Source organism: Canis aureus, chromosome 13 (genome assembly GCF_053574225.1).
Source record: "Canis aureus isolate CA01 chromosome 13, VMU_Caureus_v.1.0, whole genome shotgun sequence".
Classification (NCBI taxonomy): domain Eukaryota; kingdom Metazoa; phylum Chordata; class Mammalia; order Carnivora; family Canidae; genus Canis; species Canis aureus.
The window spans coordinates 20,359,506-20,372,006 of record NC_135623.1 but is presented as its reverse complement, the minus strand read 5'-3'; the positions used below and the strand labels follow the sequence as shown (position 1 = coordinate 20,372,006).

Here is a 12,501-nt window from a genome sequence, read left to right as displayed (position 1 = left end):
CATGGATCCCAGCACAACGTATATACGAAGGGGATTTAAAAACACAAATTTTATTGACAATAACATGCAAACCAGTAAAACACATAGTCCGCAAGCTTCAAAGACTTAGGTCACTCAGTATCCTCATGTAAAATGGGAGGATGGACTCAATGACCTCTCAAGTTGAGCTGGTCTGGCTGGTCTGTTTTAAATGGCTTTCTTGCATTAGATGAAAAAGGATCACTCTAATATGCAGACATAGCAGGATAAATCTGAAAGTCAAGCTCAGGGTTAAAGAAACAGCACAAGATTCTTCAGTTATTGTCATTGTCATTGCTCCACTCTTAACAACTTAAAAAAGAGCAAGAAGACCTCCCTCGGAAATATGTGCCGGAGCTTCCCTACCAGATGGGTCACTGGTAACATGATAGAAAGCTTGTCACTTCTGCCAACCACTTGTGGGGAAGGCCAGGCAAGCAAATGAACTCCTCTACGTCTCCCTTTCCAGATCAGAGCTAACTGTGCCCATGGCATTCACATCACAAAGCTAGTGTGAAGCTTGGTGCAAACAGCTCCTCCAATATGCCGGGGACTGGATCCAAAAAGTCTACGGAATGTCATCCACATAGAGACAAAACACACTGCAACACAGAACATACCACAAAAGATTTGAAAAGGCTTACCACACTGAGGGACAGGTTCGCTTGCTTTTCTACCTTGCTCACAGCAACCAGATCTGTTTCCATCAAGTTGACCCTCTGGGTAAGGTTACTGACTGTTTCATTCATTCCCTCGAGTTTAAGATCATTCTGTCTCTGGTACCCCACTAGGGCACTGTTTACCTCCTCTAAGGAGTTGTGAAGGTACAGGATATCCTGGAGTGGAAATAAATCAAATTGTGGAATCCAGCTAAAGACATACACTAGACAAGCCGGCCAGCAGCACTAAACAACCATTACTATGTCACGTTACTGAAGTAAACTCCTCTTCCTGGTTTAGACCATTGATTGTCTGTCTTGGCTTTGTCCCTCCACTCTAAATTGCTCCAAGTTTGCTCCCTCTGGAATTGTTTGATCTCAGCTAGACAAGAGAGGAAAGGGGTCTACCTACATGATTCACTCTCTGGTTCCAGAAAGCTGAGCTTGGGAATTGATTTCCCAATGTTTACCTCACCTGCTGGCAGGAAAGCTTGCTGGGTTATTAACTGAAACGCCTATTAACCTAATTTGTCAGGACAAAACTACCTTAGGAACAATACCAATTACTGAATTGGCTCATGTAGCAAAACCATAACAAGTAGTGCATTATTTAGTACAAGATTCAATTATTTTTATTGACATCCTCTAGTACTGATTGCTACTTAAAAATGAATGATGACTACAGGTTTTAGAGGGCATTAAACTCAGGACAGGAATTCCTCTCCATGGAGGTTTCCTTTATTTTTTTTAATGTGATTCTGAACTTGATAGCCTTTTTCCTCCTCCTGTCTTTAGAACATCTTAACTTCTAGGGATACGCTTTCCAACATTTTAGAAATGTTAATTTGCCCAGATTGCTATTTCTCATGAATATCTTCTTCAGGATAATCTGGCTATTCTATGCCTTCCAAGATGTGAAAAGGAATTTGCTTCACTGATTGACATACAGGGGAAAAAAAGGAGAGTGCCAAAGAAGAGCCAAGATGGCATCTTGGTTTCCTAAGATAGTAATACATATTGCTCTCTGCTCAGCTCTCAGGCAGGCATGGGATGAAGCACCACAACACTAAGCCCAGCTATTCAGGCAGCCCCCAGAGTCCATTGTGGGCACAGGGAGTTAAGCCAGTACCTGTTTCAAATTCTCACTGTGAGTTTTATTGTCAAATTCTGATATAGCCGAAGGTGATGGAACGATCTGGTTGTTTCCACTGGTCTCTTTCAAGAAGTGTTGATTCTGTTAACAGAAATGGAGATTAGTATAGGCAACAACTAATTACCAGGTCTACCTAACCATCTGGGATGGTCCTAGAACATTCTAGCTTCCCACAGGGCGTATCCACAGATTAATCAATAATCATTTCCCAGGAGGGACGTCTGGTAGGCTCAGCGGTTGAGTGCCTGCCTTCGGCTCAGGTTGTGATCACAGGGACCCAGGATTGAGTCTCACATCGGGGTCCATGTATGGAGCCTGCTTCTCCCTCTGCCTATGTCTCTGCTTCTCTCTCTCTGTCTCTCATGAATAAATAAAATCTTAAAAACAAATAAAAAAACCCAATTATTTCCCAGGAGCTTACAGTGTGACCAGTCTTGTGCTTGGCCCTGAGGGCACCAGGTGCTTTTGGGGAAGCATGAACTGGACCAACGGCACCCAGACACATCAGGGAGCTGAGGTCCTCCCAGTCTGTTTCTCAGTCTCTGAATGGAATGGAATGAACTCCCCAGAAACCAGTTCTCTCCTCCATTACCTGTACTCCCAGAGAAACTATAGGATCACTTTAACTTCTCAGGGGCCAACTCAGTCTGGACCTGGCTAGTGTCATAATTTCCCCAGGACTAAAGAGGTCTGTACACTCAAAGAGTAGCTAGTCATGTAACCGCTAGCCTTATTTTAAGTACAACCAATCATGCACATTACTTATTTTTCAGTTTTAACAGCATATGCCAAGATTTATGTCTAAAGGTTACTCTTCCTTTTCCCATCCCCTTCCCACTGGCTCAAGTCTCTTTGCAGAGACTGAAGTATAACACATTTATATAAACTTTTTCCCTCTAGTAGAAAAACTTTGCATGGGTTAATCTTTCAGAGCCTCTATCTATGACTTAGTATAAAATGTTCCAATGGGGAGGATTACCATCGGCAACCATGGAAGTTTAAAAGAGGCAGATTTAATTATAACAGAATGCAATTAGGGAAAATAACCAGTTTTCCCTGAAATCTGAAATCCCAGACATTTATCAACCTGCTTTTATAAGAAACAAAAGGCAACAATAAAGAAAAAGAGAGGTGGGAGAAAAAGGCCCCATGGTCTCTAAAGCATGAATTTTTGACTTAGGAAACAGGTATTTTGGAAAATACTTACTATTTTGAGAAAATGCTCAAGATATTAACATAGCAGTAATGGAAAAACTGCTGAGTTAGAGGTCTTTATTATTATGGATCCCACAGACACTCAGCAGGAGAAGTGAAACTGGAATCCAGGGTGTCTGAACACCTAGCTCAATATCTCTCCAGAACAGCCACATTAAATACCAGTGAGGGGTATTTGTTTTGAAGAAAAGAAAAACCGTCCTTTTCTAGAACTCTAACATAGCCCAAGTCTCCTAGGTACAAATTGCCCAATTTAAACTCAAAACTCCAAGGCTGGAAAAGAACATGCAGGATAGACCTAGAAATTAGTGAAGAAGCTGGGGAACTGTTGTGTTCCTTGAATAGTCCTGATTTGTACATATAACTCCGGAGAGGAGAGTTATATGCCTCTTTACTTGGCTTCTTTTCGCTACAAAGTCTGAGAGTCTGTCCAAATTCCTGACCTACAGAAGAGTGAGAAATAACGTGTTGCTTTAAGCCACTAAGTTTAGGGTGATTTGTTATCAATCCTATGACACTTCCCTTTCCTTTTTTTTTTTTTTAAGATTTTATTTATTTATTCATGATAGTCACACACACACAGAGAGAGAGGCAGAGACAGGCAGAGACAGGCAGAGGGAGAAGCAGGCTCCATGCAGGGAGCCCGATGTGGGATTCGATCCTGGGTCTCCAGGATCACGCCCTGGGCCAAAGGCAGGCGCTAAACCGCTGTGCCACCCAGGGATCCCACACTTCCCTTTTCTTCTCCATTTTCCTTCCTATCCATTCCACCCAGGAACTGTATCTTACTGCTGTTATTTCCTCCACTATAAAAGGTGCATGGTAGGGTCTGTTCAGTTGAATGGGAAGATGGCATTACTCCTACTGCAGAGAAGAGGATAGGCGGAATGCAGATTTCCTGCAGCATTTGTAGATTTCCTTACCATGTCACTCTGCAGTGACTCCATGGTTTTCTTGTGTTCGTCCACAGTCTTCTGTATTGCCTCCACAGCAAGATGGACACTGTTTAAAGTGTTGCCAATGGTAGCTACACTCTGAAAAGAAACATGTCATAAGACCAGTGTCTTTTCCTTTTTAAGATTTGTAATAGCTTTACTAAGATGTAATTGACACAGTGAAGGGGCACATATTCAAAAGTTACAGCTTGGTAAGATTTGACATATATACCTAGGAAACCATTAGCAAAATTTAGATAATAAACGTCCATCACCCCAAGTTTCCTCAGGCCATTGTGATTTTTCCCTCCCTTGCCCCCAGGCAGCAACAGATCCACTACATATCTGTTTGCATGTTCTAGAATTTTGTATAAATAGGATCAGTGAATGAGTATGTGGAGGTTTTTTGTTTTCTTTTTTTGGGGGGTATAGCTTCTTTCACTTGGCTTCATCTTTTAAGATTTATACAGGCTGTAGCCACTTAGCTTGTTGCTGAGAAGCATTCCATTATATGGATACATCACAGTTTTAAATACTCACCTGTTGATGGACATTTAGGTTGTTCCCAGTATTTGACTAGTACAAATAAAGCTGCTGTCAACACTCATGTCATTCATATACAAGTCTTTATGTGGGCATATGTTTTCACTTCCCTTCATTGCATGCTTTTTCATCAGCATAACGTCTAGGATGTGAATGGCTGATCATACGGTAGATATGTGCTTAACTTTTTTTTTTTTTTTTTTTAAGATTTTTACTTATTTATTCATGAGAGACACAGGGAGAGGTAGAGACATAGGCAGAGGGAGAAGCAGGCTCCCTGCAGGGAGCCTGATGTGGGACTTGATCCCGGAACTCCAGGATCACACCCTGAGCTGAAGGCAGGCACTCAACCACTGAGCCACCCAGGAGTCCCAATGCTTAATTTTTTAAAAGCTGCCAAGATGTGTTCCAAAATGGTTGTACCATTTTACATTCCTACCAGCAGTGTAGAATTCCAGTTCCTTCATATCCCCATCAAAACTCCTCTTCTCAGTCTTTTTAATTTTAGACATTCTTTTAGGAGTACAGTGGTTTATCACTGTGTTTTATTTTATAGCAAACACTGACCTAATGAAGGTCAGTGTTTTTAATTATTTCAAGTTTCTTCAAATTGAATTTCACATAGCTTATGCAGACATAATTAACAGGAAACTATACATGTTTATGGTTATATACAGTTGACCCTTCAATAATACAGTTATTCGATTTTGCAGTCAAAAATCTACATATAACTTCTAACTCACCACTTTACTAATAGCCTTTGATGAGAAGCCTACCAATAGCATAAACATTTAACACATATTTTGTGTATGTATTTTATACTGTATTCTTACCAAAAAGTAAGCTAAAGAAAATGTTAAGAAAATCATGAGAAAATACGTTTACAGTTTGTACTGTATTTCAAAACAACAACAACAACAACAACAACAACCAAAAAACACATATGTGGACCACATAATTCAAACCTATCATGTTCAAGGGTCACCTGTATATATAAAATTATATATAACAAATAATTTTCTGAATTTAAAGGACTTTTCCTAGAGAAAAAACAAATTTTCTTAAAGAAACAAAAAAAAAAAAAAATTAGTTCCTAAGTTTGGGACCCAGAGATAAGGGTCTCCCACAACTGCCCTTACCAAGCCCTATGGTAGGCAAGCAGAAGGCCACAGCTAACACTAGACCGTCATCACGTCAGGAACAAATGATGACTTCTGAATGACAATGAGTGGAACCATTTTTGGCTTTGGGAAGCCCAGTGTTTCAGAGATGAAGGAAAAATTCCATTCGGCAGCATTTGTTACTCTTTTGCTTTAGAATCCCACCAGCAACTGCTGAGTGGAATGAGATGCGAGTAGTGGCTTACTTTGTCTTCAATTAGGCTTAAGGAGTCCAACTGGACTAGGGACTGGGGAAATATGATTCAGATACCATCATTTTAAAAAGGCCTGCCCTAAGGGATGACATCTAAAAGAGTGTTACTATTTGGTGGGTGCTGGCCTCTCATTAAGATCTGCTGACGGTTTTATAGTTTTATACTAAATACATTAGTATTTTTAACCTAGGTTGTTTCTATTATAGTGACAGCTAAGAACCCAAAAGACCAAGAGATGACATTTTCAACACTTAAAAAAAATCATGAGATACACTGAGATCAGGTATTTGGGATGATCTTCCACTTCAAAATGGAACCACTTGTATTAAAAGTAGAATCTGACATTATAAGCACAGTTTTGCAAAGTGAAAACACACACTCTTAGAAGTCTCTAAGCTGGGATGTTATCTATGTGAGCTCTGTTGCTACAGAAGCTACAGGCATTCAAAGACATCTACTGTTAGATGATCCTCGCTTGCTGGATGTATGAGCCCATTAGGATGCAAGATAGTAAGCTCTTGTTTAAGATTTTTTTTTTTTTTTTTTTTTAAGGAAGCAGCTGACAGAGCCATGTGAACTCTAGAGCAAAACCCTGAAACTAGTATTCTCACCAACTGCAAAGTGCCTGGCACAAACTGGAGGAAGTGCCACAAATGTTTACTGAATTAATTAATGCAATAAACCAATGTCCTTTTCTAATGCTAGACTGCCAGAGTTGCTTCTGCATTAAAGACCACAGAAGCCTACCTTTTTTCCATTTGACCCTTGGGAATAATAGCAAGAAGACTGCCTCATCATAGTTATCTCTCCGCCTCCTCAGGCCACCCCCCCCCCCCGCCCCCGCCGTTTAAGTTGTAAGCAGATGACCATCTTGGATAAACAGCAAACTATGGAGACTGACACACACAGATGGTGTGGCTACAAAATACCAAGTTCTGTTTCTGCAAGTGGCACAGGAGTTCTTTACTCCTTTGTGGAAACAATTTATATGTTTATAGAACCTGGTATACAGTCAAATCAAACTTTTTATACACTAAATTTGAAAAGTCAAAGACCTTAGATTTGACACCCAGTTTTTAGGGTTCCTTTCCTCCAGCATCCCTTCTTCCATTTCCTGCTTCAGGGGTTAATGTTGCTTGTGTCCCAATTAGGCATCTTTTTATTCCTTCCTACCCCTATCCACTCTCCCCATCCAGCTCTACATATTGCTGCATATTATTTGGTTGGTCACTGCCTCCTGCTTTGGTCCAGAATCCTAGGGATCAAGTAAATGGAAATTTCAAATTATTTCTTGCCTAGGCCCTAGAGTTTAGGGTACATAAAAGTGAACTGCTTAGAGAATGTAAACCTTTACCTTTATAAAATAATATATATTGTTTTCTAAAATGCTTTTTACCAATTTATGCTCCCAGGATGAGTGTTTGAAAATTTCTTTCTTTTTCTCCACATCCTTGCTAACACTTATCATATCCTAAACTTTTAATTTTTGCACTTCCCCCAATTATTATTTTTTTAAAAACCTCTTTCTCAAACATGAAAAAAATAGCAATTTAGAGCAACTCTCTTCTATAGTTGGTCTGCTTTCATGAAGACATTTTTTTTTTTAAGATTATTTATTTATTTATTCATGAGACACAGAGAGAGAGAGAGGCAGAGACACAGGCAGAGGGAGAAGCAAGCTCCATGCAGGGAGCCTGACATAGGACTTGATCCCGGGTCTCAGGATCAGGCCCTGGGCTGAAGGCAGCGCTAAACCGCTGAGCCACCCGGGCTGCCCTCATGAAGACATTTTGGATGATGAATTGAGAAGGCAAATGATGAGAAGCAAACCCATGTATGTTAACCTAAGAGTCCTAGTAGAGAAATTCTGGGATTCAGAGAGCCAAATAAAAAGATGTAAATCCATAAAAACCACAACTAAACTCACCTGTTGCAAATTAAAGGCCCAATTTAACCAAACCAAAACAGGTTCTGAACTGCTTAGAACAAAATGATATATTCTATTACTGCCTTCTTGGAGCAGCTAATTTCAAATGCCATGCTTTCAGAAAAAAACTTGTTAGAAGCTAAAATGACAGCAACAGGTTAATCTTAGTGCCCACATGCAGCACTTACCTTCTGAAGTCCCTCTACAGTAGCAGGCAGACTAATTAAGTCTGCGGCTGACTTAACGTTGGCTTTCAGGTGGTTTACCGCAGAAGTCAACAGAGAAATCTGAAAGAGATTAATAATGAAAAGAGAATTTGGAGAATGAATGCTTACTGCACAGACTCTAGCTGATGATATCAAGGCGCCCTTGACTTTTATTGTTTCTGTGATCCAGACATTATACCCTGTCAGCTCAAAGAGTAGAGAACTACAATACTCTTGGACTTGGGATGCCTGGGTGGCTCAGAGGTTGAGCATCTGCCTTTGGCTCTGATTGTGATCCCGGGGTCTTAGGATTGAGTTCTGCATTGGGCTCGCTGCAGGGAACCTGCTTCTCCCTCTGTCTATGTCTCTGCCTCTCTCTGTGTGTCTCTCATGAATAAACGAATAAGATCTTAAAAAAAGAAAACAAAAAAACCCTTGGACAGAACCGAGATCTGGAAGACAGCAGTAATACCTCTTCTTTCCCTGCCCCATTTAAAAAAAATTATTTATTTATTTATTTGAGAGAGGGGGAGAGAGAGAAAAAAAAAATGGGCGGAGAGGGACAAAAGGAGAGGGAAAAAGAAACCCAAGCAGCTTCTGTGCTGAGCACGGAGCCCGATGACCTTAGGACCCTGAGATCACGACCTAAGCTGAAACCAAGAGTTGGACACTTAACCAACTGTGCTACTCAGGTGCCCCTTTCCCTGCCCAAATTAAACACCAGTGCCAAAGACAGAAAGGCAAGTATCATTCTTTACTTTACTTCTGACAGCTACCAGATTCAAAATCTTAAGTTACAGAGATTACAACACAATCCTTCAACAATTGGACAGGGAGAAACCTAATGATCAAGGACCCCTGAAAGATTTCATTTTGATAAAAAATAACACCTTGGTTATTTACTGAACTTTTGTTCCTGACCAAGTGGGAACATACATTAAGTAAAAGCCCATCATCTCAAAATATAGTCTATAGGAACTTGTACAACACTTTAGATTACTTGGGGATTCAGTTTTGGTTTAACAATGTGATTAATATTTCAAACTCAATAGTTCAACCAAAGTATTACTCTGTACTGAAGGGGCCCAATAAATACTCACTGATGTGCTGACTGATGTAGTACATGTATTAAAATAGGAATTGAATAAAAATAAAACATATCTTCCCTTCTGCTATTTAGGGGTAGAATTCTAAAAAGCCTGACTTCTCTCTGGAATGAGGACTGAGGAAACCTATATAATACACAATTTCAGGCTGCAGAGATCATATTCTAACACCTTTGTAGTATGGCTCAAAACAGTCTTGAAAGATTCTTAGTTCCAAACTGCTTTCCTGTCCTGAATTCTAGGATGGGACACAAATCTACCAGTAGCAGTTATATTCAGAATGGCCTCATACAGTAACCACTAAAGTTTCTGAACATTCTGTTATGTGCCTAACATCATGGCAGGCGGCAGATGGATAGCACACAAAGTAAACCTGATCCCTTATTCTTTCCTTCAACCAGTGCTGGGCATCTCTGTGCTAGGCACTGCTGCAGGCATTGTGGAGACAGTGGCAAACAAGAACATGAGGTTTTGCTCTTAAGGAGCTTACATCCTAGTAGAAGGTGAAAGAAAAACAAAGAAAAGTATTGGATTAAGCACTAGCAAAGAAGTTCAACAGAGTTCCTGGAGCAAAAAGCAGAGTTTTCTGAACCAGGAAGTCTAGTAAGGAGCCCAGGAACTCAGTCCTCTTTCCCTCTTTCCTGTTAGGAAGAGTATATTCAGGGGCTTCAGGACATTTTTTCATTCATTCATTACTGCAACAAATGAGACCTATTTCATAGCAGTGGTGAATTAATACAGATGTCAATGATCTTGTGGTATTTACATTTTAGTGCAAGGAGAAAGACAATTTCATATAAGAAATATACTGGATAATTGGGTGCACTAGAAGAAAATTAAAATAAGGTGACCTGATGAGTGACCAGGTAGCTACTCTCCCAACCCCCCCCAGAAGGCTTTATTACCCGGGGGGAACTACTAGGGCAAATGCCCCAGTGCAAAGAAGAGCTTGGCATATTTAAAGAATGGGAAGAAGGCTGGGTGGTAGGAACATATAATGGGAGTGAGAAAGAGAGGGAGAGACCAGGAGAGAGGGGTAGAGAGGGAGGTAGAGATAGGTAACATTAAATAAATAATTATGTACTAGATGTAATGCTGAAAAAAAGTTCAGAGGAAAGAATATTTGTGTAGGCTGAATGGGACAGGCTTCACTGAAGTAGGACTCGGATAGAGAAGTAAGTAAGCTTTATACATATAAAAAGTAAAGCAGGTTTTCTTTCTATGTTAAATAGGTGAGTGTGGCATTAGGAAATAAGAAGGGAACAAAGCATGAACAGGCCCAAGAATATCTTATCTTTATGACCTTTCTCCAAGTGACAATGATTTATTTATTTGTGTGATTACTTGATTAAGGATTCTCTCTTCCACTAGACCATAAGCTCCATGACATCACGGACCTTGTCTGTTTAAACATCTTCCATCATCTACCTGGCATACAGACATGCACCAGTTAAGTATTCACTGAATGAATGTATGGCTGAGAAAGAATACTGTCTAGGAAGGACAGTGAGAAGACTAGTCCAAGCAGAGTAGAGGGTAGACGCCAGGAAGGAGGAGAAAAGCATAAATAAGCAGTCAATGCATTTTTCTCCCCAGTAAAATGGCTTAAACAATAAAAACTGTTTAACAACAATCATCCATAGGGATGTTTTAAAATATGTCTATAAATTCTTTGATAGTCTTCCCTTCAATAGCTGGAACCTAACCCCCCTTCCCTGGAGTGTAGCCTGTCCCTACATAATAAAGTGGAAGTGACAATGGGCAACTCGGGAAACTAGGTCATTTTTTTTTAAAAGATTTTATTTATTGGGGATCCCTGGGTGGCGCAGCGGTTTGGCGCCTGCCTTTGGCCCAGGGCGCGATCCTGGAGACCCGGGATCGAATCCCACATCAGGCTCCTGGTGCATGGAGCCTGCTTCTCCCTCTGCCTATGTCTCTGCGCCCCTCTCTCTCTCTCTCTCTGTGACTATCATAAATAAATAAAAAAAATAAAATTCTAAAAAAAAAAAAAAAAGAAAAAAAAAAAGATTTTATTTATTTATTCATGAGAGACACAGAGAGAGAGAAAGGCAGAGACACAGGCAGAGGGAGAAGCAGGCTCCATGCAGGGAGCCTGATGTGGGACTCGATCCCCGGACTCCAGGATCAGGCCCTGGACTGAAGGTGGCGCTAAACTGCTGAGCCACCTGAGCTGCCAGAGACTAGGTCATTAAAAGCACCAGGGCTTCCTCCTGGATTCCTTTTGGATCACTCACACGAAGAAGCCAGCTGCTGTGTTATGAGAACACTCAAGCAGCCCCATGGAGAAGCCCACATTGTGAGGAACTAAGATCTGGTGCCAATACCCATGTGGGTGAAGATTCTCTAGTCCCAGGCAAGCCTTCAGTTGATGCGGCCTTGGCCTAGACCTTAAAGAGATCCTAGCCAGAACCACTCTAAGCAGCATTCAGGTTCCTGACCCACAGAAACTGTGAGGCAATAAATGTTTGTTGTGTTAAGTTACAAAGTTCTGGGATGAATGTAATATGGTGACAGATGACTCATACAGGCCATAAGGATTAAATGAGATATATAATTAAAGCTCTTGGCACAGTACGTGGTACAAACAAAAATACCAATTAGTGTTAGTTTCTTAATAGTGAAATTTAATAAGCACTTAAACATGTAAATTCTCCAAAATGCTCCAAAATCTTCAGACTAATTTTCAACATTCCAACTCTGCATTTAAAAACAAAATGGGAAAAAAAAATAAAAAAAAAAAACAAAAAAATATAAAAACAAAATGGGTGAGAAATCTCACCCCACAGAGAGATACTCTCAGCAAACTATAAGCCTTTTAAGAGTAGCAATTGTATCATGAAGGTTGTTTTCATCCATATCTTTAAAAAGATATAATACTGAGGTTCTGAAAAGGACTCAAAGAAAATAGGCATTCGTATGCACTGTTAATGGGAATGTAAATTGGAGAAGACCTGTTATCTAGGAGTATCTGTCAAAATTTGAGTGTTTATATTCTTTAATTTAGCAATTTCATTTCTAGAAATCTATCTACACATTACTTGCTCAAGTGCACAAAGATATATACACAAGAGTATCTACTGTTTCCCTATTTGTAACAGCAAAACACTAGAAACCATTTAAGTGTCTATTGCTAAGGATGTGGAGATATATCCAGAGTGAACAAAGCATCTTGTGGAACAATATATACTGAATGACTCTATCCATTTGGTATCTCTCTCTCTCTCTCTTTCTCTCTCTCTCTCTCTCTCTCACACACACACACACACACACACACACACACACACTTACCCATAAGCTAATTCTTATGAAAAGCTATTATGATTTTGATAGAAAATCATGGAAG

At 40.1% G+C, this 12,501-nt stretch overlaps 1 protein-coding gene across 1 annotated transcript in view; it reads right to left on the bottom strand.

The window, feature by feature from the left end:
* EFCAB14 (EF-hand calcium binding domain 14) overlaps positions 1-12,501 on the bottom strand; it is a 44,686-nt gene that overhangs the window by 17,517 nt on the left and 14,668 nt on the right. Inside the window, exons 4-7 of the mRNA XM_077845074.1 lie at positions 8,014-8,112; positions 3,969-4,079; positions 1,807-1,911; positions 663-854 (exon numbers count right to left, since the gene is read on the bottom strand). Of these exons, the coding sequence (XP_077701200.1) occupies positions 663-854; positions 1,807-1,911; positions 3,969-4,079; positions 8,014-8,112 (507 nt within the window). The remainder of the gene's footprint in view (positions 1-662; positions 855-1,806; positions 1,912-3,968; positions 4,080-8,013; positions 8,113-12,501) is intronic.